This window comes from Sinocyclocheilus grahami, unplaced genomic scaffold, assembly GCF_001515645.1.
Source record: "Sinocyclocheilus grahami isolate Dianchi unplaced genomic scaffold, SAMN03320097.WGS_v1.1 scaffold305.1, whole genome shotgun sequence".
NCBI classification, from domain to species: Eukaryota; Metazoa; Chordata; class Actinopteri; order Cypriniformes; family Cyprinidae; genus Sinocyclocheilus; species Sinocyclocheilus grahami.
Window position 1 is genome coordinate 576,386 of NW_015505484.1, and position 27,129 is coordinate 603,514.

Sequence of the window (27,129 nt, forward strand, 5' to 3'; positions counted from 1 at the left end):
TATATATATATATATAATGTATTATTATATAATTAAAATACATTATTATTACTATTATTAAATTAATTTTATTTAATTATTTAATAATATTAATTAAATTAAATGTATCACACCAGGTCTATCATACCACCCAGCCCTAACACCAAATTGTGTTAAATGCATAATCTGTAAAAAAATAAAATAAAATGTAGGAAACAAATAATAAAATATCTTACCTAAAACACCACTTGAGTCAATAGGATATTCAAGAATGGAGGTTGGGGCGAGGGTGTAGGGGTAATCGTAGGGTGCATAGATGATGCCTGACTCAGGGGTCTGGGGTACGAGGGTTGCGGCGGGGTGGTGCGTGCCTGTGGGCATGATGGCAGAGGTCTGGATCTGTCGGATGAGGGGCATGAGGGTGGGTGCAGCAGGTGCAGGGTTACGCAGTGCCGCAGTGGGCATCACCGGGGAATGGCCGGTGATAATGCGGGGAGCTTGTGCTGTGGCGGCCAGGGAGAAGGCTAAGGCTGCTAAACAGAACAAGATGCACAAGAGCAAATACACAAAGATGTGAGGGGGAAAAGAAATCGAGGGGCTAATCAATCTACCTTGACTTACATTTCAAAAGTAAACTAGTAGCTATGCAAATATTTTCACACAAAAATAAATTAGAAATGTGCATTTTAACTCATCCACATGGACAGCTTTCATGGCAACAAAATAAAAGTTTAGGTTTCTATTATAGTCTATTAGATTCAAAATTCAAACCTTTTTAAAAAAGCTCATATAAACCAAAAATAGACAGCATACCTAAAACTGAAATTATCTACAAAAAGACTGAGTGCAAGATTTTTGTTAAGTGGCTTGGGTTGAATTAAAGGGACAGTTCACCCAAATATGAAAATTTGTCATCATTTACTCACCCTCATGACATTCCAAACCTTAATACATTTCTTTCTTATGTTGAACACAAAAGGAGATATTTTGAAGAACCAAACAGTTGTTGGTCCCCATTGACTTCCATAGTAAGGAAAGAAATACTATGTTAGTCAACGGGGACCAACAACTGTTTGATTACCAGCATTCTTCAAAATATCTTCTTTTATGTTCAACATAAGAAAGAAACTCATACAGGTTTGGAATGACATGAGGGTGAGTAAATGATGACGAAATGTTCATTTTTGGGTGAACTATTCCTTTAACTGAAGAAAACTAGTTTTTAACTAATTTGGTTTTACAAGACTGGTTTATAACAAATCTCTAAACAGAATGTTTGATGAATGTCAATATATCACTGCAATTTCTTGCAAGTGATGTCAACATAAAGCTAAAAATCCCAAAAGAGATGAGTTGTGTTTAAAAGACAAAAATTTAAAAAGAAATGAGATTGATATTTGAGGGGAAGAGAAACTGCACAAACACAGGTCGATGTTTGATAATGTCATTCTTACATGACTTGACATTGGCGTCTCTGTAAGTGCCGTTGAGAATGGCCAGCTCCATTAGCTGCATCTTTTTCAAGCTGTCTTCACCTTCGGCCTGCACACACACAGGGGAAAAAAAGCTGTTAGGAATAATTTAACACTTATTAGCTTACTTAAAAAGCTCAATTTAAATTTTTGTCTGCTCAAATGTTTGAGAATGCAGTGCAGTGGTGCAGGGAAGCTAATGTTTCACACTTGCTAACAGCTAGCAGATGATTTACTCTGCCACTGTTAAACAAGCCAGGCCCAAGGAGCAGGAGGTTAAAGAAACAGATCTTATTACTCTCAACAGCAGCAACTCTCAACATTCTCTGTTTTCCATCGGCTCATCCTACAAGCCGTTTTCCCCTTATGCAGTTCACTTCCTCTGAAGTGGACACTGTTTTGTCAATTTATGATGAAGTGGTCCATATGAACCCATGGCTCTCAACCAGGGGACCGGGACCCATTAGAGGCCTTCAGCAAACTTCAAAGCGGTCAACAGCTTTACGCTTCTCTCTGAAAACAGTCGAGCTCCTAAAGGCGTGCTGTGGGCGGAGCTTAAGAGTCAGGAGTATGTGCAGCTTTTGCATAGCGATCATCTGCAAGTTGTGACGTCAACATAAACAAAACGGGGACTAAAACTTTATTAACTTAAACTACGGCTAACAAATTACTGAATGAATCACGTTGATGGCCGTGCTCTTGCTCTCGCTCTGGTTGATGTGTGCATGCGCTCTTCCTGGAGAAGTGCCCATTCAAGGAATCCCACCCTTTATGACGTCATACAGGGCCATACGTGAAAATAACTTTCTGAAACTTATATGAACCCTGAAGGAGTGTCTTTGGCACAGAAATACTTCTTCATACGTCCAACTCGCTTTTTGAGACTTTGGTCATGTTTAACATGAGAATCCAACTTTTTAGCAGTGTAAATAAGTCCGAATGCATGAAATAGTATTAGACTACTCCACAGTCTTGAAAAACCTGTATGTATGTATGTATGTATGTATGTATGTATGTATGTTTCAAGACTGTGGAGTAGTCTAATACTATTTCATATATATATATATATATATAGCCTAATTTTTTAAAATTTGGATTTTTATAGACCTGGAAAGGCCATGTAAAAATCTTAACAAATATAAAATTATATATTTTAAAAATATAAATATGTAAAATACATATTTAAAATTAATTTACCTTTTTTTAGTTATGCCAAGCAAGCGCTTAAAAAATTATCATGAAGTAATTTTGAGTATCATGAAGTAATTTTGAGCTTATTATTATTAATTCTTAAATCATAAACAACTGGGTAAGTTATGAGGCCGTTGAATATTGTAGACAACAGGAGGCTTTGGAGTCAAGAAGTTCAAACAAACACTGATCTAAACCATTGTACTGTATATCTCCTAGTGATTTATCTGCGGATGTAACAGACGTAAATGCACTGGGCTAACAGCAACAGTATAAAAATTTAAGCCCAAAAGAGAGAAAAGATTTGAAAAGTTTGGATTTTCGTCAAGCTCCCAGACAGTTCAGAGCAGGTCAGGGAGGGGCACGGCAGACAGTCCACAGAATAATATGAACCATGTCAGCAAGCAGAGAAGCGAGAGAAAAGCGGGGCTTTTCAAACGGGGATCAGTGTGTGTGTATATGTGTGTGTGTCTCTGCTTACTTTGCTGAGATCTGCCAGCCAAATGACTGAAGCTTGTGAATATCAGCCACTAGGTCAGACTATGTGTTAGGGAAAATATATTTAAACATTTATAATAATTCTAAACTTTTGATGAAGGATTAGTTGAATTTGACAACAACATTATAAAAATGTGAATTATTCTAGTGAAATCCACATCTTTCCCATTAGCTTTTAGAAGGAAAATCGGTGGGGAAAAGTAGTAGAAAAACTGTATGTGCTACAAATGATCTTTTCATAAACTGGCATTACACGATGAATGGTTTAGAAAAAATGTTAACTGAAAAAAATATATGCTAGATGCCAAAGCTTTAGTTTAGTCACCATTCAATTTAGTAAAGAAACAATGTTAGAACAAAGACTACAGATTCTATTCTCTGAGGGGAAAAGATGTCTTCTGAATATTTTGGGAATTGAGCTGGAAAACAAACACTACAAGAATGTTGTTCTACACTTAATTATTTTATAAAATAACAATGGTGAAAGAAGTCTTCAGTGGCATCAGTACATGACATTGACTAGAACAAATCCTAATTCAAAATAAACATCAAAACATTTTCTTCAGACACTATTCTATTACAAAAAGCTATTTCTCAGAGGTTTGAACAAGTAGGCAATGACCAGAAATAAAGCTGAATACTCTTCCCCTGGATGGTTTGATGAAGACAAACACAACTGCAGTGGGTTTACCTTCAAGACGAAAGCTTCCTGGAGTAAACAGTGCTAAACTTTCTAAAGAGCTTACTCCCCATTCAGGATCCTGTTGCAGAGAAAGGGCACACCTGTCAATCAAGGATCAGTGCATCCCCAAGAGGGTTACCATGGTAGCGCCACAGGGAGTCCAGAAGCCCTCTCTCTTTGACAGAGGAGAAGGGATTACAATCCACAATTACACAAATTTCCCGAATTCCACTCGCTACTAACTCTATTATGCTTTCTACGGTAAATAGCTGTTGTTCACAATAAGAAATACCCCAAAATTAAGAAAGTATTTTTTCTTTACTGCACACAAGGCACAAAACGGCTTTCGCAACAGTGTAATTTTAGTATATAGTGTATTTATATGCATTACAGTATTTATGAATATTTTAAATGAGCTTTTTTATTTTATATTTTCATTTTAATTAGTTTAACTTTATATGGCTTTAGAATTAGTATTTTTTTATATTTCTACATTTAATAATTTCTTTCAATTTTAGTACTTACGGCAGTAGGCAACATTTCTACTTTTTTGAAGTTATAGTTTTTTTTCATTCAATACTATATTTCATTTCAGCTTCATTTTAATTACTGTTTCAGTAGCAGTTTTAGTTTGTTAACAATAACAACACTGATTCGCAACCCATTTTCTATCTGTAATCATGTCACATATTTCTGAACGAAATGGAACAATAAATAAGAAAATATATAGCCTAATCCAGCCCTATATCTTTATTCTTGTTGAACACCAGTAAAATGGGTTACACACTTTTTTTACTGATACTCAACAAGAATAAAAAAAAATGTAGGGCTGGACTATATTTTATCAAACAGTAATTGACTGAATTATGTCTCTACATGATGGATTAAAATTTTTAAAAAGGTGGCGGCTTTGTAATGTCAGGTGAAAAATCAGGACAAGGAAACTGTATTAACAAATAGGTCCAATTTTGATTTCAATCCTTTTCTAGTTTAAATCTTACATTTTAGTTTAAAAAGCAAATTGTTCTTCTTGACATTTTAATGTTTTCTGCTTAGATTAGATAACTCTGATGTAAGAATATTGCTATATTTCTATGTCTAGCTTCATAGCTATATTATAATGAAAAAAAAACATGGTGGAAAACACTACAGAAAAAGAACATTTCTCACTAGGCTTCTAATGGCACTTCCTTCTAACCTGCTGTCACTTCCTTTAGACCCAAAGGTTAATTGGCATTCAGCTCTGTCCCAGAGCAATGCTGAGACTTCCGTTGGTCCCCTGCGGGGTTTTTTTCGAGTCTTGACCCTTCAGTCCTGTGCTCCTCATTAATTTATAAGCAAAGGTAATTAAGCCTAGTAAAAACTGCCTATGGTGCTCACCTTTGCACATCTGGAGTCATGTGTGCTCAATGGCTACAAGCTTATACTCATGAAGGCAAGCAACCCTGTTCTCTGCCTCCTGCTCACATCTACCTGTCTGAGGATGCAGAGCGACAAGCGGGGAAACAGAAGACCTGCTGAGCGCAGATCTTTCGATTATGCGTGTTCTCCTAAATACATTTATCAGTGTCTTAGCAACATTTCCATGAGTCTTGTTTGTTGAGGTGAATCGATGTGATTTTGCCACTCGACACATTTAAAAAAAAAATCTAGTCTCAAAAAATAGACATAGAGGACATAGAAAACAAATCACTCACCGCAGGGACTAGGAGTTTCTTGACCTCCTCAACGGCTCTCTTGAGTTTGATCTCAGCACGGTTCTGAGAGTCTTCCACAGTGATGAGGACATGCAGGTCTTCGTTCAGGTGTTCCCAGTTGGGCTTTCCTCTGTTTTGCTCTTCCTGTTCACAGAAAACAGAAGAGCTGTTTGAGAACCAGGGCTGTGCACCAACTCAATTCCTGAATTTGAATCGAGACATCAGAGAGAAGATGCAGAATTGCAATTTGAAATTGAAATTCTAAATGAAATTCATACATTTTTAGATTATTAAAATGTACTATTAAAACCAATAGTAGAGATAGATAGAACGATAGAACAACAGATAGATAGATAGAATGATAGAATGATAGAACGATAGATAGATAGATAGAACGATAGAACGATAGATAGAACGATAGATAGATAGATAGAACGATAGAACGATAGATAGATAGATAGATAGATAATTTCGTTTAGCAATTTCAATTCAGAAATTTCGGTTTCAAACTCATGAATTGCAAGAGAGGCAACTCTTTAATTCTGAATTTAGCAGAAACTAATTTCTGGTAATTTCGTTTAGCAATTTCAATTCAGAAATTTCGGTTTCAAACTCATGAATTGCAAGACAGGCAACTCTTTAATTCTGAATTTAGCAGAAACTAATTTCTGGTATATTTGGCCATTACAGTTAAGTTGACAGCTAGTTAGTGCAACCCCTACTGTACTATAAATAAATACCCAGAGGTGTTTTTGAGTCTATACAGGATTTTAAAATGACAAAAAGGATAAAAATAAAGAGACGGACAGTCAGAGAGGAGACAGGAAATAACAGTGAGAGAGGGCTGGGTGGGATTGGGAAATTACTGTAACTTGGGTCGCCCGCATAAGCGCCACTGGAAGACGTGTCAAAGCACGTGCACAACCCGCCAGGCCACATTTCCAACAAGACGTTTCTCAAAAGTATTTTCCAGGGACATTTTTAAGACTTTGGATCGATTGACCGTACAGACAACTTCCCATGAATACCCGGTACCCCAGTTACCATGAAAACTTTTCTGGACTCTTATTTGTAGCTACACATGGACATAAACCTAAGACACCAACAGACATGTAGCAACAGTTAGCCTGGAGACAAGTGACTGTCAGTTTATCTCAGGGTTCAGACCGTCAACAGCAGTGACGAGCCGGTTGCTATAGAAATGGGGCATTCGGGCCCAAGCATTGAGCCTTATTGAATGCATTGTCTCCAGCTGGGTTTTTCATCACAGCGGGGCTTATGTTTACGACATAGAGCTCAGGCCTACAGAACAATCAATTACTGTGAACTCGCTCGCCGGCTTCTGAGATTCCCGCTTCAAGCAATCACAGACATCGCCTTGGCCTCAAGGGTAAAGTTTGAATGAGAGAAACAAAGACATAGAAGTCCTGGCCATATCCTTGACCGGAGGACGCCAGTCTCAGATCACAGTTGGTGGCGTTGTATTTGCTAATAAGTGGCTGCCACCTCCTCAGAATAGAGTAATTAGATGATCAAATATGTGCAACCGATAAGGCTGCAGTCTTGCGCACAGCTGGTTATGTGCTAATAATAACTGTGATTTTGAATCTGAAACAGTCTAAGCAGCAGCACAATGCATAGAGGTCTTCGTCTGGCCTACTTTGGTGGGTAGGCAATTTTGTGCACAACACAGCAAAGTGTGAAAAAGTTGCTTGCATGATGCATTTTACGATAACAGCTATAGATCAACAGTGAACGTAAAAGGCCAATCCAACACAAGCTATAAATTACAAAAAGTACATGATGATTTTAGCAAGCTTTCTTAGGATATGTGCACCTATTTTGTACACAAACGTCCTCCAAACTCAGAATCTCTATTTCACTTCCAACCATCAAATGCATGAACCTTTTGCATGATCTGAATTACAGCGTAAACAGACTATTTTGTCATGTGATATTATAAACATAGCAGTTTGCTATAGGAATAACTGATGTAAAAAAGTAATGTCATCATTTACTCAGCCTCATGGGTTTCGAAATCAGTATGTCTTCCTTCTGTGGAATATGAAAGGAGTTATTAATAGGAGAACATCCAAGTTGTTCTTTTCTATATAATGAAAGTGAACGGTGACCATGAGATTTTCAGTGAATAACTTAAATTTCAGTGTGAAGAACATAAATGTCATGTTTCTCACAAAGTTATCAAATGGCTTGAAACATAGCATACAAGTCATATGCACTACTTAAATTACTTTTATGTTGCTTTTTTGCTTGCTTTGGAGCCTGACAGTGTTTAGTCCCTATCCACTTTCATTGTACAGAAAAGAACAGCTAGGACATTCTGCCAAGTTTCTCTTTTTGTGTTCCACAGACAAAAAAAGTCATACAGGTTTGGAATGACATGAAGATGAGTACAAAAACTAAAATTTTATGTTATGGAAAAGCTAACCTTTAATTCTAATAGCAAACACCTTTCACAGACCAGAAACCTAACCCTGTTGTGTGTTTATTCCAAGAAATGTGACAGTAAATTCAATTTAGGCAAAGAGAACAGATGCAGATGGCATCTCCATTTGACGCCTGACTTGTTTGCCCCTGGCTGTAACTTTTCTTATTTCTCTCTGTTCCTTGATTGCCATAATTTTTCACAGGATTTATGCACAAGTTTCGTGCTGCTGTCACAGTAGTTTCAGTGTTACAGAAATTAAGTTTGCAGAACACTATAGGGCTTGATGGTTTCACAATCTAACGTTCATTTTCGCGCAATGTTCAAAAGCACTCTTCACAGATTTAATTTTGACATGCTATTATGACAGGAGCATTTTGAAAAGCATAAGCCTAGTGGCTGCTGTCAGAAAACAATGTCAAACTTGAGAAAATAGCTGAGGTTTAAACTTTCGATTTCAATTGTCTGTTCTGAGCTTCCTAGATGTGCAACACCTCGTCTGGCAAAGAATGCTGAGCCACCAGTCTGTTTTTCTGTCTTGACCAACGAAACAGCCTTTATAAGCATCTCTGGTGTGGTAGACATATGTTGTGCAATACAGTGAGAGAATGGCGCTTTGCCTGAGGCATCTTGGTTCATTGTGTTCCATTAATTCCCCATCAATCTGAATCTCATCAACGCCTCTAACCCAATATTTTACCGTGTATGCTCTTAATGTTTCATTTGCATGCTTGTGTAGGCAGTGGAAGTTGTGCTGTGAGGAATAAACACAGATGGCGTATCCTCGAAAGTCTTAAACTGATAAAACTATTGATTTCTATTATGCAAAAAGGAGACAGTTGTCTCCTGATGTGTCTGTGGAAACAGGCCTGAACTCAAGACAGTATTTCGTAGTTGCTAATGTCTATATACCACATTAAAAGCAAATAGTCTGACATCAAATATCGTTACAAGGCATAGATGCCATTAAAACAAATCAGTCTTCAGTAGCATTATTTGTTCTGTTCTTGTTGGTTTAGAGTATTGGATATTTGCAACACGCCCAAATTGAACTCCAGTCTAAAAACTTGGACTAAATGGTGTAGGACGAGACAAGGAAGTGAAACAGTATTCTTTGAGCTTGAAAAACAGAGCATTCTCCTTTCTCTAATAGCACTCATTTTCATTTTAATGCGAGTCATTTTTCCTCTGTGTCAGGCAGCCTTGGAGGCAGGCAGATCATCTGCCTCAGTTCTACAGTGGGGAAGGCCATGCAGTAAATGCATTAAAATGGAATCGCCTGGATTTTGTCTCTTTCCATTTGGCATCTATTAGTTATGTGCTGGCGCAAAGGCAGTATATGGTCTTCCTCGCAAAAAAAAACATGCAATAAAAACATGTTATTAACATTTAGTCCAAACAAACAACGAATGAATTAAAGAAATTTTAAAAAGCAAAGGAAAGGAAAGAGAAGACACAAAATAGTAAAAAAGGAAAGCAAAAGAGAAGGGAAAAGACAATAAATATTCAATAAAAAGGGGAAATTTAAATAATAAAAGAAGGAAATGAAAGGAAATAATATAGTAAAAAATAAACCAAAAAGAAAGTAAAATAATAAAAAAAAGTAATAAAGTAAATAAAAAATTCTTACCTTCTTCTTGTCTCTCATGGAGGCTTTGCCTCGCACCATGATCTTGCAGCCCGTCTCTGCCTCCAGTTGTTTGGCTGTCAGGCCCCGGGGTCCCAGGATTCTTCCCACAAAATTGAACTGTGAAGAAACATCAAAAGGTAGAGAAAACAAGGGAGTTCTTTCAGTGGAAAACATCTGCATTTCACACATCTGGTATGAGCATCCCAGTGCTGAAAATCTGACATGGATCTGAAATAATTTGGGTTGCACTCTCGATGTGACAGAACGGTGTGTTTCGATCACTGTGCACACACACACACACATTCATTTTATATGCGCATAGAGATTTTTAATCACTGTTCAACTTAGTTGACAAAGACCAGTATAGAGATGCAGAGGCAGCCACAATCACATTCTCAAGGTTAAAAGCACAGACCATCATCTCCTCAGTTAATGGTTCTCCCATATGCAAGCTTTGGCAGAGCTTGATGTTAACTGCAGCATGGTAACATAATTGTATAATTCAATCAAAGGGACTTTGAAAACCCTGGCAGAATGTTTGGAACGTCTAATCCCCTTTTATTGAAAGGGGAACATCTAGAGACCAAATGCGGTTTTGGAATGTATCATTTGCCACGGGGAAGCCTTAACCATACTCCACCCTGTACCGGTTCTGACAGAAGTCACATGGAACAAATGTAACCAACAAAGGGGTCAAAGACTCATATAAAACACAAATACCTACCGTATTTAACAGCCAGTGTGACTTATGGTATAGTGCTTGATTGCTTTTGGTCCAATGCAAATTCATGTTCCAATTAACATGATTTTGGCTTTAGAAGTCATACAAAACAACCATTTACTGGAAAATATTTTCCAAACCCAAGTTAATTTTAAATTCCTTTCAATTCAGACGTGACCAAAAGTGGAGATGTCTGAATGGTTAATTTGTTAGTCTGTAATATAACCGTCAATTTCCACTAATTTCTACTCTCAATCAAACCCTTTAGAAAATATAAATTATATTTTGTGACATCTGAGTATAGAAACCACTAGTCAAGCAAACTGAATGATCGGTTGAGCTGTGATTCGACCCAGGACATTGTGCTTTTTGGCGTTTGTGGGCCTATGGCTGAGCCACTCTTTCAGCATTTAACCTTATCTGTCACAAAGGGTTGAGTGATAAGCCAGGCAGCTGAATCTCTCTCAGGGTCACAATGCATTCTCTTCCTTTTAAAGCTCATGCCTTCTCAGGCTGCTCACAGCTGCTGGGCGTCGTTGGCTCTCTGTGCTGTATATTTAGAGATGAGCTCATCAGACTTCTGTGTACTGTGGATGGCACTGTCTGTATGTCTATCTGTGTCCTTGTGTTATTGTAGTTTATACTGTTTGTGGGTAATGTTTGTGCAACTGCTGAACTTCTTGGAATGACATGGCTATCTGGCTACCTTCCTGTCATTCTGATTGGTAAGCTGTGTAACATTGAGATCACTGCTGGTCTATGTAACTGCACAGACAACTGAAGTGACTGATAGTATATAATTTCCAAACCAAATTCCCACTGATCACCAGGTGATGCTGATTAAGGCTGCAAAGAGTGTAATTTTCTGTGAATCACAAAACAGAATCACAAAAACCTGATCTGATCAGCAAGTAGATCAGACAGTATTTCTCAATTCACAAAAGAATGGAATGTTTCTTAAAGGGAGAACACCAAAAATAAACATACAAAAATTAAGGGTCAGAAAAAGGCAGAACTATTTTTGTGTTTTTAGTTACTAATTTTACAAGTTGACCTCAGGGAAAAACTGAATACAAAAAAAAAAAAAAAAACACTACCGTTTTTTAGTATTTAAGTATATTATGCTCACCATGGTTGCTTTTGTTTGATTAAAAACACAATAAAAACCAAAAGAAAAAAAAATAAGGGTGAAGTAAATGATGAGAGAATTTTCATTTTTGGGTGGACTATTCCTTTAAAAAAAACAAAGACAGTCACAGAATTCTAATAAAATGACGTAACACTGTCTTTTTTTTCCTTTTGCTTTTTAACAAGTTTAAGAACTTCATCTAAAGTGTGTGGCTCTCAATGAACAACAATGAAGCACTGGAAAAACCTCATTACCAGTCGACAGCTAGAGTGAAAAGAGTGGGAAGAGGATGACAGACTGAGGCGGCGGCCTCAGAATCACTCTGAACGGTCTTTACATAGAGACAGTGAGAGCATGCAGAATGGAAAACTAATCATCATAGCCCACCCCTCACATCTCCTCGTCAAAGTCCACATTTGTTTTCACATAGACTATGAAAGGAGGGATAATGCTCTAGATCATTCTCTCCAAAAGGCGACAGAGGACATAAAGGCCAGTGACCTGCATGTCTCTCACCCACACTTGGCACTGATGGTGGGATGGTGGTAACCCTGACAGGTTCCTGCAGGATTATCGGAATTCTGCTTCTATTACAGGGGAGCAAAGTCACTCTCAAAACAAGCCTGATGATTGATGGCTGCAGATAAGATAAGGATTTGTTGTGCCCCGAACTGATCTATCAAAACGACCATAACAAATTGTAACGAGAAAACAAGGTGGAGGAAATCTAACAGGATCTTACATTATTATTTTTTTTACACTTTTAGTATCTTCCAATCTTACATTCAAATGTAAACATCAGGTTTTCTGAGATTTGCACACTTTGCACACTCGATCTGGACAACTGAATTTGAATGTAATTAATTAAAGGTAACTCTAGCTGGTTGACAAAGTTATGTCAAAATAACAGTAAGTATTAGTTACTGATAGTCTTGAAAGCATCAATAGAAATGGTAGAAAATGAGAAATCTGTATTACATTGCAATATATGCCACTATTTCATAGTAAAAGTGTTTTTGTAGTTTGGTATTATTGGCCACTAATAAAATCTACCATTTTTTGGAAGTGTGGCCAGTGAAAATGTTGGCAGGGCAATTAAAAGATCTGAATAGGCCAGAAAAATCCTTATTGTTGAGACTGAATAATCACAATAATTGAGCAATATTGCACATTAACAAGACCTACTGGTGCTGGTGGTGCGCAGTTACAAATGACTTCGTAGCATTATGAAGTTTGTGACCTCAATGAGTCACTCAACAATGGGAAATTCTGAGCAGGTTGTCAAAATGTATCACATTTTAATACACTAGACAGTAGATACCAGATCAGAAGTTACTGTGTGTTGTCATCTATCAGGCTAATCTATTCAAAAGCTTTTCTTCCTTCAAAATGTGTTTACTTGATGCAAGAACAGCATCAGAATGAGATGTATTGCATTTTAGAGCTTCCGATTTCTTCTACATACTTTTAAAACAAGTTAATTTCGTGTTGTTTTAAAAGTATGTAGTGCTGTCAGTAGTTGGTTGGGATTTGTCCTGATATAGTAGACAATGCACAGAGGTTAATTATAACTAAATGAGAGATAATAGAAAATAGAGAAGCCCCTGTTACGCGCCTCCCATTCAAATTCGATTAACCCGGACCCTACTATCACTCTTATCAGCTCTTTAAGACAGGAGAAACGTGAGAGTTGTCAGCCCGTCTACTTACTGTCTCCTTAAACACAACCTCAATGCTAAAGACGGTCAAGATAAACAGGACACTGAAAACGTACGTCCCAACACTTTGCTCAGTTGACATAAAAATATGTTTCAGATTGGGCTCCTCTCGTAATCCACTCTCAGGCCTGATGACGGTTTCTGCATAAATTATGTTTTCTGAGAATAGTATGAAAGCGGCCCTTGTAAACAGGATTCAACAGTCACGATGCATTCAAATAAGAAGCACAGGCTGAGAGTCAAACAATGCATAGACTCACAGTATTAAGCAATATTTACCATGCTAATTATTGTCTTTTGATTATTGCTGTCCTGGCAGAGACGAGTTAATTGGATCAGTCTGCTGCAGGATTCTCATGCTCCCCTGTGTCTACGTCTAAGGTAAGACAATCAAAGTGTAAAACAACTAAATATTAGTCCCTGAGGATCCACATGTCATAAACGCATTTTCATGGACAAATTTCCAATTTTCTGTCATCTGAGTAATCTACAAAAACATGTGTTAACACTAACACGTCTCTCTCTATTTACATGCATTAGTCAAGGTGCATTGTATGCCCTCATAAACACATTACAGCAGGTAAAATTGCAGTTTCTGATTGTACATTATTATTCCAGAAATACCATGAATGCTGTGATTATTTTAAGATACTAATCTGCTGTAAAACAGCTTTATTGGCCTTAATGTTGTGTGCATACTTGACTGAACTCGTTCTTATCAATAAATCACCTGCTTTACCCACAGAAACGCACCCACACTGATGGAGATTCAACTGTAAACTACTGCCCAACAGTCTATGAGTTGAAGAAAAACATTAAGGGTACTGGGAAGCATTTGGGACACATATGGGAACACTTAAATTAAATCTATACAATAAGTCTTAGTAACTGACCAACAAAGGATTAAACTCATGAAGTTTCTATTTTGGAAAAGTGCTGAAGTAATACTTACATCTGGGTATTCTTTGACAGGCACGTAGAGTTTCTCTTGGAGTTGTGCAATGGGCCCCACAGCATCCGGGAGCTCGGAAGTCCTTTTATCTGTGCTGCCGTTCAGAGTGTCATTGTACATGTCCTTCCGTACCCTTCCAATTTCTGTCAAACAGACACATTAAAAACTCAATTATATAAAAGAACCCTGAATTCAAACTTGGATAGAGATTATATCTAAAAATGAACATTTTACCGCCATTTACTCACCCTCATGTCATTCCAAACCTTTATATGTTACTTTTATCTGTGGATCATAGAAGAAAATATTTTGAAACATGTCTCAATACATGTACAATAGAAGTTAATGGGTATCAAAGTTTTTTGATTACAAAATATGCTTGCAGGCTTGGAACGGCATGAGGTTGAGTAAACGACAGAATTTTTATGTTTGAGTGAACTATCCATTTAAGGTTTAACATCTGAGAGACGAAACTTTGACAAAGAGCATGTCAAATGTTTCACTTTCTTTGAAAAACAGTATTATCTACACAAACAATGCAGTTTTCCACATATCTTGATTCATAAGTTGCTTCCTTTATCTTTAAATACAAAGAAAATATGTACTTTCTGTTATAAATGACTTGCAGAACTTTTAATGAGTTCATGCAGCTATTTAATTCAAAAACAACTCCTAAAGGGCATGAGAGCCCAGCCAGCCATAGCGCACCATGATGTGCATTCACAAAGAGTGAATCAGACACCAGCCTTTTGAATGCTCGTCGGTCCAAACAGAGGAATTCCAAAGAGACCAGCTTAAAAGACTGAAGCAATAATTATTATTTAACAAAAGCTCTTTGGAGGATATTGGGAAGAAGCAGCAGTATATTAGAATGGATTTACACTGATGTGCAATATGGTTCAAAATGACAACATCAAAGCATGGCCCAGGCCTGCAGATTAAAATGACCTAAATATAACCCTGAGCTGAGCTAGCCGTAGCCTGCTGGGCTCCCATAGGATCCTCCCAGAGCAAAGCCGAGAACCTCAACAAGATCTCATAAGCAATAACTCAACAGTACTCAGCAGGCTGTGGTCCTCTGAATTCCACCGACAACACCACTCAGTCCTGAAGATCGACCAGTATTGTTTTCAATGTCTCTCATATGTCTTACATTAGTGAACGCAAGCATGTAAGTACATTTACAGTCAATTACATGCAACACATGCTCTTGGCACGAGTGCATCTAACCATGTTTTCGATTCCTAAAACAGCATTTTCGGATTTACAATATTTTAAATAAATTCCAACTGGGACTGGTTTCGTCTGCCCATATGCTATCATTCCGAATAGAGCTGATAAAATAAACCCTCGGAGTGAAATCAGTCATACGAGGTCCCACAATGAAGCACAAATCCAAACATCAGCTCAAAGCCGATTAATTTACACATTCTGGCAGTTACACATGAAATTGGTATAATTGGTCACTTTACATTGAGTGTTGAAAGGAGATTAAACAGTCAGTCAGAAGTTTATACTGGGTTTTGTGTGACTCTATGGCTTAACATTCCAACAGTCTCAAAACTTTGGACTAAGCATGACTCATCCCACGAGTCACAAGGGCTGGGCAATATATACAATATTCACAATAATTCTGCTAGCAATATTAAACAAGCAACACTGTGAATATCACAATTTTAATGGTTTTTATTCATCTGTTAAAGCTAAAAGGATAGTTCTTCCAAAAATATAAATTATGCCAACATTTACTCACCCTCATAAGACTCTTCATCTTCAGAACAATTTTTTTTTTTTAATCTTACCAAACATGGTAAACGCCATGCCTGCTTGATGAACAAGAACAACCCTCACTTGTTCTCATGAGGGTGAATAAATAATGACAGAATTTTCATTTTGGGGCGAATCATTCAGAAGCATAAATTCAGAAGCAAAAATTACTTTATATTTAAGGGGCGAGTTCGATTCACTTCTGGGAATAAATTCAACAATTCAACGGTTTATGGCATTACACAAAAATGTTCAAAGAAGTCTCTGCATGCTATTTTCATAAATTTTTACTATTAAATTAATAAAAATATTTTTGCATATTGTTATATTGGTGCAAATTCAAACGAATACTGATATTAAAATCTTCCTTGTGTTCATTTAGTAAAATTCAATTTGAAAACACAACATTTTGGCTCTTCTAGGAAACAATGACTATTTGGTTGAAATGGAGATTCCGTAAACTATTACAGAACAAATACATAAATTGACTGAATTTAAAAATAAACAATAAAATAAATACTACGGTCTGTTTAAACCATTCCCCGAAGACCAGCTGAGATGACATAAGACATGTAATTTTCCACCCCCAGTTTTGCTGTTATTAGCACAACCTTCAAGTGCACTAAAAACAAACATTACAGGCGACTGGTCGACACTGGAAAACCACTACATAGACAGACAGTGAGATAGTCCTTCCTACTGCTGCTGTAGACCGTCATTTACATGTGTGTGTGTGTGTGTGTGTGTGTGTGTGTGACAGAGAGAGAGAGAGCTCAGGATGACTCTGATTACAGTTTGTGTTTGTTTACCGTTATCTGAGTCGAGCTGTCCAATACTACAGTATGATACAGTTGGTCTGGTATGGCAGCAGGCGAGACATAAATATCACCTCCATAATGCTAGCTGCGCTCCTGCACTTTAAACACACAGCGCTACAGATAAACTATTCAATTGCTGTTATTTACTAATGACACACTGTCATGCGTCTGGCTTAAATTACTTCTTCTGACACCTTTAGTATTTTTCACACTTTTAGTGTCAGCCATGGGAAGTTTGTGCCTATATCAACTTCAAACAGGCAAATTTGGATGCAGTTTTTAGACTTTTTGAAACAGTTTACAAGAAAGAACTGGAAATCAGAGATATGTGCTGGCAGAAAAGCAAGTGCGATTTAATGTGAGATGTCAGACACATTCCTTGGTCGTTTAGTGAACAAAAGTGTTGTTGCCTGCGAGAGCTGGTGGTCTCCAGACCATGCTGGACACTGCATAAAGACAAAGCGGTTACTCAACCAAACACTGCTTCACAGTATGTGCCATTACATAAGGCTTGAAAAGATAAGTGCACATACACAGACACACAAATTCATATAAAAACAGAATCGGAAATAATGATAAAAACTATACATTATACAAAACATTTATGAAAGTTTGTCTATTCAAATATCAACCAAGTACTTCCCATTTCTAAATGAAAGAATGTGCCAGGTTCTACAAAACAAAAAAAAATAAACAGCACAACTGTTTTCAACATTGATAAGAAGAAATGTTTCTTGAGCACCAAAGCAGCATATTAGAATGATTTCTGAAGGATCACATAACCCAGAAGATTGGAGTAAGTCTTCACAGAAATCAAAGAAATAAATTACATTTTAATTATTATATTAATGCATGTCAAATAGTATATTAATACATTTATCCATTTTAATATATTTTATAATGTATTTACTCATGCCTATATCTAGTTCATCATACAAATATATAGTTCTCTTTTCCTGCAGTTATAAGTTGCCACAGATGAGTCTTAAATAAAATCCTTTTATTTAATTATTATTATTTTACGCACCACTCCACAGTAAAGTGTATGTCATGCAACGGAGAGTTTTAAGACTTTGGAACAGAAACAGATTATTACAGTCTCCCATACAGAGACAGTGAAGTTGGCCATCTGTGGCAGTGTGGGAGAGATGAGAGACGCTGAGATGAACAGTGAAAACGTGATAAAGAAAGGTAAAAAAAAAAAATAAAAGATAGAAAAGGTTGCAAGAGGGATGAATGAGTAGACCTCAAACAGTGAAACCATCTGGATACTCGTCAACTGCCAGGAAACTGTCCGACTCCTTCGTTTTTGCACACAGAGAGCAGACAGTTACTGCAATTGTCAGGCTGTTAGTGACAGTGTAAAAACAAATGTGTACATGCAAGAACAATATTTCCCTTCGCTCTGACAATATATCTTCAAACTGAATGCCTTCTTCAGACCAAATACCTGTGGTGAAAGCAAATCTATTTCAACTGCAACAGTCATTTTAACCAATAACTTATGACATCCCCCTTTTAAGCATAAAAATGTCATATTTAATAATCCTAATGTTTCAAGCCCATAAGCTGTTATTTGGCCTGGAATACATAAGGAGAGTTTTTGAGAGCTCTTCCCATATACACTACATTAAAAAAAAATTGGGGTCATTAAATTCTACTCAGCAAGGCTGCATTTATTTAAACAAAAAAAATCATAATAATCAATCTTTCCTGTCACTTTTCATCAATTTAATAAATCACTTGCCGAGTAAAACTGTTCATTGCTGACCCAAAATGATTGAACCATAGCATATAAGTCTCAAAAACATCATAAATGGACAGTATAAAAGTAGTCTATGTGCCCCCTTTTAAGCATAAAAATGTCATATTTAATAATCCTAATGTTTCAAGCCCATAAGCTGTTATTTGGCCTGGAATACATAAGGAGAGTTTTTGAGAGCTCTTCCCATATACACTACATAAAAAAAAAAATTGGGGTCATTAAATTCTACTCAGCAAGGCTGCATTTATTTAAACAAAAAAAATCATAATAATCAATCTTTCCTGTCACTTTTCATCAATTTAATAAATCACTTGCTGAGTAAAACTGTTAATTGCTGACCCAAAATGATTGAACCATAGCATATAAGTCTCAAAAACATCATAAATGGACAGTATAAAAGTAGTCTATGTAATTCATGCACTATATTCCAGTTATTTTTAAACCATATGATAACATTACAAACAGACTCAAATTTAAATAATTTGTCTTCTGTCGTAGCTATTAAAACAAACATGGTGCCAAGTTTGATGTCAATAATGTTTGGTCATGTGATGTGCCGCAAGAACCAATAATGTTTGATTATCTCATTGATATCCAACCTGACATGATGTCCCAAAGGAATTATATTTCACTTAAAAGCTACAGTGGAGGGCAGGTTTATTAGAGAATAAAGACTAAACATTTGATCTGTTCATCAAAATTAACATTCTTTACTAGAAAAGCAGGATTTGGAACAACATTGGGTGAGCAAATGACAGATTTTTCTTTTAAGGTCATCCTGATTCTCCTGGCAATCAGAAAATTAGAATGCGCAGCTTGTGCATATCACTCTGATTGTGAACTCTACAACGTCATGATGTGATTGTGATGGTCAGCACTAACGTGCTGTGGTGATTGGATGATTGCTGAGAAAGATTGTCTGTTGGTGTCAAGAAGACTACTGTGGGCAAACTGGCAGTTAAGGGTGAGATAAGTATTGAGTATTTACAGATGCAAGCAAAGCTGTCTGGGAAGAGCAGGAGACTGATGAGATCACCGACACGCTCGATAATCAACATTTATCTTATCAAAGAAAACAGCCAAAGGGAGACAAAGAAAAATTTGACACACAGGGACAACTGAAAAGCACTTTCACAAACGACATGAGGATTGACACAGAGGCACGAGATGTGACTTAAAAATAACATTATAGCTGCCACTTCATAGCTCCAGGCACATCTGCCTGCCACTGCCAAACAAAGCCGTTTCATTCAGAAAGGCCACTGCGAAAAAGTGAGTTAGAGGAATCAGATCTAAACATTATTAAAACAAACTCTTATTGTTTGAGATTCAAAGCCAGATGTGTTGTATCCCTTTGTGGACCAGTATTTATTTAGCTTTACTCTGGGAATGAAATCAGTTGAGGCCAATTGTGAATGTTATTCCACAGAAAAGAAAAAAAAAACGTCCCTTTTCGGTGGATATCACAAAGGATTCCTAATTTTAAACCAACTGTCTGTGTGACCCCTTTTCAGAAACCATTAAATTCCTGATGGATGAAATCATGTCCTGTTTTTTTAAATAATTGTTACTGATGTCATATCGTAGATCTAAATGTGTAAAATTCTGTAATGACAATTTGAATGGATGATATAAATATAATAGAATATAAACTACCATTCAAAAGTCTGAGGTAAACATTTTTTTAATGTTTTTGAAAGAAGTCTCTTATGCCCACCCATGCTGCAATCATTTGATCAGAAATACATCAAAACAGTAATACTGTGAAATATTACAATATAAAATAACTACTTAATATTTGAATATTATTTTCAAAATAATATATTCCTGTGATGTAAAACCTGAATATTCAGCATCATTACTCCAGTCTTCAGCGTCCAGTCTTCACATGATCTTTCAGAAATCATTCTAATATGCTGATGTGCTGCTCAAGAACATTTATTATCAATGTTGAAAACCATTCTTAATATTTTTTGTGGAAACCATGATACATTTCTTCAGGATACTTTGATGAATAGAAAGTTTTTTTTTTGTTTTTTTTAAATAGCATTTATTTGAAACTGATATTTTTTGTCTTTAGTATCACTTTTGATGGTACTATTGAATGGGAGTAAAATATGTAAAATATGAATTTAAAATAAAAACCATAAAAAGGTTTCTGATGCTAAATATAATCATAAATAGTATGACGCCCCGATGTAGCTTTTCATTGGGTTAAACAGTGAGTTCAGCCAGTTTCATTCACCTGTTCCCTATGAAGAAGTGTTTCAGAAGAATTATTTTAGTGCATATTAATTTTGCAACATCTGTCCTGACTGAACTTTGCAGAAATTGGAGGGAATCTGTCTAGTCGGCATGCCCTCGACCCGTGCCCTGGTCCCGGGGCCTTTCTGTATCTCACTCTGTCTGTGTCACGGGATCTGGCTAAGGAGGTAATAGCTTAATGCAGTGAAAATCAAAGAGCACTGATGTCACATGTATTCTGAGATGAAAAGGTCATATAACTACACTCACTCAGATTCACTCATACTGAAAGAAATTTCAAATAATACATAAATGAATAAAAAATGGACACAATTATGTGTGTAAAGTGACAAAATGTTTCCTGGAACACACATTCATACCTGATACCCTCTCTCACACACACACACAAACACTTGATCTCTGTCTATGGAACATTCAGCACCTCTAACAGTCATGAAGTGGTGACAGATTCATGAAGAACCATGTGATCATTGTGTGTGCCCTTGTCACGGTCACATGATGTTTATAGGTCAGAGTGGCGTCCCTTCATTGCTCATGTACCAGTATATGTTTGGAAGGGGTGACCACAGAAGCATGCTTTACTCTTTACCCAAGACCATAATGTGAGGACAATCAGAGGTCAAGACACCACTGAGAATTCTAACTTTCTTAACACATTTGCCTGGAGCAACTTTCACCCCTTTAGGAAATACATCACGCTATGGAGACATTTAGAAAACTACCAAATTACTGATTTAAGTGGCAGACTTCAATACAAGCATAAAGATAGATAACCCCTAAAAATACCAATGCTTAAAGGGGTCATATGATGTCGCTAAAAATAACATTTTGTGTATTTGGTGTAATGAAATGTGTTTATGTGGTTTAAGATTCAAAAAACATTATTTTCCACATACTGTATATTATTGTTTCTCCTCTAAGCCCCGCCTTTCTGAAAGGCGTAGATTTTTACAAAGCTCATCGTTCTGAAAAGCGAGGTGTGCTCTGATTGGCCAGCTATCCAGTGCGTTGTGATTGGCTGAATACCTCAAGCGTGTGACGGAAATGTTACACCCCTTACCATATTGTGATGCCGTGTCCCGGCTGGAGCGATGAGACAAAAACATTAAAACCCATTATAAACGAGGCATTTGTTGCATCCAGTGGGGATATAATTACGGATTATAATGACTTATACTGTCTTTTTACACGTTGCATCGCGCCATGTAAACATAAAATCCTGTCTGCATTTGTGATCAGAGAAATTACAAACAACAAGTGCTACCCTACACTGCCCAAAACTTGTGTTTAAATCGTCAGTGGCAAATTCTTTAAATATAAAAAAACGTACTTACAGTCTGTGAGTCAGAACAGACAGCATTGTAGTCTACTCTACCAGAATCATGAAACAGTCCTTCATAAAATGCGCTGGACACATCTGAATATTTGGGTTGAACTGTTCTGGAACCGTGTTGTAAATACAACTTAACCACTGATTTCTAGTCATGTCCTCTTTTGGAAGGCCAAACAAAGTAATTTCCCTTTCACAACGAAACACACCGCGGGATAGAGTGAGCGGAGGCCGGAGGCCTAGAGTATGCGGAGGCCGGCTTGAGTGAGCGGAGGCCGGTGGGCTTGAGAACGGCGCGGCCGGCGGATTCGACGAAGGAGCGTCCGGCAGGCTTGCGGCAACCACATGCGACAACCGGGGGCTGGACTCCGCTTCGTCCACGGTGAAAGCCAATCCGGCGATCCACAGCGCGAAGTTGATGTATTTCCTCAGCGACCAGCACGGATCAGCTCTAGGCATGACGAAGCGGATATCGTCCTCTTTTGGAAGACCAAACAAAGTAGTTTCGCTTTCACAACGAAACACACAGTGCCTTCACGACACGGCGGCGGCGGCAACAATACTACAGCGAGAATAAAAGTTACACCTTCTTTCTTTGTGTGAAAATTTGGGCGGCGTTATGCAAATTTTCCCACATCGTGACGTAAACACTCCAAAGAGAAAGGAAAAATTGAAATCGCATCATATGACCCCTTAAAGGCGCATTCCATAAGATGCAAACTTTAAGCCAAGTGGTATGCGAAAACACAATCAAACAAATATTTTTCTTTAATTTAGGGGAACCCTGCAATTTATTTTATAAATTGAGTGTATTTAATTTAAATGTTTATTTATTGTTTACTGATATAAAATGCAAACAAATATTGTTCTTTAATTTATGGGAACCCTGTAGTTTATTTCATAAATTTTGTATATTTAATTTCAATGTTTATTTAACATTTATTGATAGAAAATAGAATAAAATATTTTAAATTATAGGAACCACATAGTTCATTTTATACATATTTAGTTTCAATGTTTGTTTAATGTTTATTGATATACAATACAATCAAAGAAACTATTTTCTATGGGAAGCATTCAAGTTTATTTTATCAATCAGGTGGTTTAAACTTCATTTAGAAAAATTTGAGGAAAAAAGAACTCTTATAAAATGAAGAGGGAAAAAACCATACAATATTTGACCTTCTGGGGTTGATGATATTCTGAAGGTTAAGCACCTTCTTTGGCAGACCCCTTTTTTGGCCTTATTTATTGAAAGTGCCTCCAACAATAACATTTGTGCAATTCTGTTAACACAAGCCCAATATTATTTATCCTACGCAATAATAAAAGGCAACAGAACAGTTTCAGTAAAAAGAACAAAAAAGCACATTTTGCAACAATTTCACTGGTAGGTCCCCCTGGGGCTCTGTAGTCCCGTTTTATATCTAAATCAGATAAGGAAAAGCCAGTGTTTTCAAAGAGAGGTTCAACATTGCTTCTGGATCCTCTCCCAGATATTTTTTCTTCCATGATGGCTTAATTACTCAAATAATTCAATAAGCAGCATACCAGCAGAATATCTGTTCCTTAGAGGGAACACAAAAGAAGTGTGAAGAAAAGAGCAGCACTCGGAAAACACATGCTGGAGATTTACAAAACCTGGAAACAATAACACAGCACAATATCAAATATGAGTTATCAAATAGTATGTGTAATGCTTGTATTAATTTAAAACACTACAAATACAATACACACTAAGAGCAAATGCTATAAACAGTAAATTTTTAAAAACCTATATAAACAACTGGAACTGTAAGCATGCTGACCTGTAGGTAAAAAATAAATAAATAAAACCCCAAAAGAACACATTTGAAACTGCAGACACAAACAACGAGTTCTCTGGCATCATAAAACACACTGGGTGTGAAAAGAAAAGGTAGCCTACAAGTGCTCAAGCAAAATACCAAGCTTATTATATAGTAACCTCTTTACAATAACCTGACAGAACTGGGATCCTCATACAAGGAAAATATATGAGACAATAAAGCTATACAAAAGGCAGTGGGTGATTTGGAACCCCTCTGTAAATAGTGAGAGGAAATCTAGATCAAAGAAATCCTACCAATTTTTCAGCTAATCAACATTTTAAGAGCTCCATCTAGTTTGTAATATGCTTGAATAAAGAGAACAGGCTAGGCTAAATTAGCTCTAAACAGAGGAACTGAAAAAAACAGGCTTAGTGAGGTTATTTATGACACATATTTCAATATGCCACAAGCTTTTGGTGAGTTATGATGAATCTAGAGAGAGTCAGTGTACTAAGAATTGAATACTGAATTCAGTCTGAAATGGATTGTAAAATACTGTGGATATAAATCTAACAGATCACCTTTCTCTCCATAAAAGTATCGCAGTGATAACCTTTATATTAGTACACTGGATTATCAGCAATAAACTGAGAATGAAATAAGCCACGGCTATGGGCTGTATGATTAGAATGTGAAGGAGAAAGAGAGAAGTGATTCTGTTATCAGGTCCTCAGCTTCCACTGCATTCTCAGAGGACAACTGCTGGTTACATGCGTTCTGCAGCATTCAAATGTGTTAAAAGTGCATCAACCCTGAGTAAACTCCAGCTTTAAGTACAAACCTTGCTTTACAATACCAACCAGGGGTGCGTTTCCCAAAAGCAACTCGCTACCTATAGAGTTCAATAGAAAACTAACGACCATAGTAAGCTAACAAAGGTTTTGGGAAATGCACTCCTGGTCTGGAGAGCCTAGGCAGATGACTTGCCACTGTAGTATGTTATAAATAGCCCTACCACTAAATTCACAAAACCAACAAGTAGGCTACTCTCGATTACAGCCAGTAGTTCCTCTAATCTTAGTATCATCCAACTGCGCCATGGCCCATAATGATGTTTTGTGAGTGGATGCATCTGTACAGATTTAATCAGTGGATTTGATCAGAGATGTTTCCAGGTCATGTAATTGATTCATTTGAGCAAACTAAAAAAAAATGTTTTCAGCTACTGTCATTTAGGGAAGAAATAATACAATTTAAAATCTTTGATGATGCCTGTTAAACATCAAAACTTGATCATTTTACCACATAAGTTTCTAGACTGTTACGGTCTAAAACATTGAACAGACTTATTAAGCGATAGGCCTAAGCTAATGTGTTCTTTCATCATGAACAAATCATTCTCATTTACTTCCATGTACTGACTCGGTATCTTTAATTCCTTTTGACGGCTTTCCTGGCTTCATAGCCTATATATTGAGTAAACCACAGGCTAATCGAATTTGAGCACAGTTGTAAAGTAGTATTTCATTGGTTGGACTAACTGAACGAACACACCCTCTTCACTGAATGAGTGAGGTAATCTCGTTCACAAGAAATAGAGGAAGAGGATGAATAAATTATGAATATGTAGAAATGACTTTTTGTCTCTATAATATAACTAGTGTATTAAAGTCACTTCCAGCTTAAACGTTTTTCTTTTGTCTTCTATAGTAAAACACATATGATCCTTAAACACGTAAGTCCGTAGTCTAGATTAATAAACGCAAATTTTAATAAAGGATCATAAGATTTGTTTCAGTCCTTCTAAAAGACTCGACGTTTACAACGAATCAGTGAGTGAAAGATTCAAAGACTCGCTCACTCATACTCACTAAACGACTCCCACTTGTCGCCACCAACTGGCATAATAATGTATAGCGTAGAGCAGGGTTCCTCAAATCTTGCCCTGGAGGGCCAATGCGCTGCAGAGTTTAGCTCCAACCCTGATCAAAGTCACCTACCTGTGATTTTCTAATGATCCTGAAGACATTAATTAGCTTGCTCAGGTGTGTTTGATTAGGGTTAAAGCTAAACTCTGCAGGAAAGTGGATCTCGTGGGCCAGATTTGAGGATCCCTGGCGTAGAGCGTGCAAGAAAAGTTATCCTTCACTGGGTTGAAAAAAAAATCTAAAGATATTATTTACAAACTCCGGAGCTTGTTTACAACAATCAAGAAACTGACAAATAAAAACACCGACATATTTAGGATACAGTTCCACAGTTCTTCCGAACCCAAATCAAGTGTGTTCTTTGTTTTTAAAGAAATATATAGAACTCTCACCTTCATCTAACAGTCGCTCGAGATGGTTGAAGATACCACAGAAGTTTGGCAGGCTGCTCATCAGTTTCTTGTCGTTCATGAGCTGCATCAGATAATCAGGAGTCGGCTTAGGCTTCTCCTTCGTTTCCATTTCCCCAACCATGTTTAAAATATTACCCTCCAAAAAAAAGCTCAAAAATTCGGGGAAACAGGACAGCCCCCTAAAAAAGCAAACGGAGGGGTTTGATACGTTTTCCCTGTTTTATTCCAAACTCCTGCCCCGATGATGCTACTTTTCAAACGCAATGTTGAAACTTTGTATCACCCACAATCATCGGATTTTAAAAACCCAACTGATTACGCAATTAACGAAAGGAATCTGCGAAAGTTCTTATTTGTTTGTAGAGTGCTTGCCGTCAAATAACTCCAAAAACTCCCGCATGCCCGCTGAGATTTGTGCGTCTGTCCTCTTCTACAGAGAATGTTTTATCGCCACCAAACGTTTCTTTATCCAAGCTGTTGAAAACAGCGTCTCCCCAGAACTTTCCACAGACCGTCGACGTCGTTCAGAGCACTTGAATAACGGTTTTAAAGCAGGGCAATGTTCACTTGTAGGCTCTGTCTCTCGCGCAGTGGAAACTCCTTTAGTTGCGCCTGATGTTTCTGCGTTCAGAGCTGTTCTCTCCCAAAGCTGTCTGTCACATGATCATGATCAACCCTACACTCAGTACACTGCTCAACATTGCCATCGTGCGAAGTCGCCAATGGGAGGAGAAACCTGCACAATTTTGCCTTTCTCCCTCTCTCACGCAGATGCAGACCTTCTCACACACAAACTCGTACACATATACTTCTTGTGAGGAGGAGCTCCCATAGACGTGTTGTTCTTATATTAAAGTCAATGTGACTTGTACAGATTCTAAGTGGGTATTTTTTTCTGCATTCCAATGCATTACTAAATATTTAAACATGGACTGTCT

The 27,129-nt window shown here is 37.1% G+C and overlaps 1 protein-coding gene across 7 annotated transcripts in view; it reads right to left on the reverse strand.

Annotated features, from left to right (window-relative positions):
* Nucleotides 1-26,907, reverse strand: part of qki2 (QKI, KH domain containing, RNA binding 2) — a 33,684-nt gene extending 6,777 nt beyond the window's left edge. For 2 of the 7 annotated variants that reach the window (XM_016293601.1, XM_016293599.1), the window contains exons 1-6: nt 26,171-26,903; nt 14,116-14,258; nt 9,596-9,712; nt 5,520-5,663; nt 1,434-1,521; nt 216-512 (exon numbers count right to left, since the gene is read on the reverse strand). In XM_016293601.1, the coding sequence (XP_016149087.1) occupies nt 216-512; nt 1,434-1,521; nt 5,520-5,663; nt 9,596-9,712; nt 14,116-14,258; nt 26,171-26,312 (931 nt within the window). In that variant the 5' untranslated portion in view covers nt 26,313-26,903. Of the gene's footprint in view, nt 1-215; nt 513-1,433; nt 1,522-5,519; nt 5,664-9,595; nt 9,713-14,115; nt 14,259-26,170 lie in introns of all 7 variants that reach the window. The other 5 variants (XM_016293606.1, XM_016293600.1, XM_016293602.1 and 2 more) reach the window with 4 other exon arrangements.
* Nucleotides 26,908-27,129: the final 222 nt, after the last annotated feature.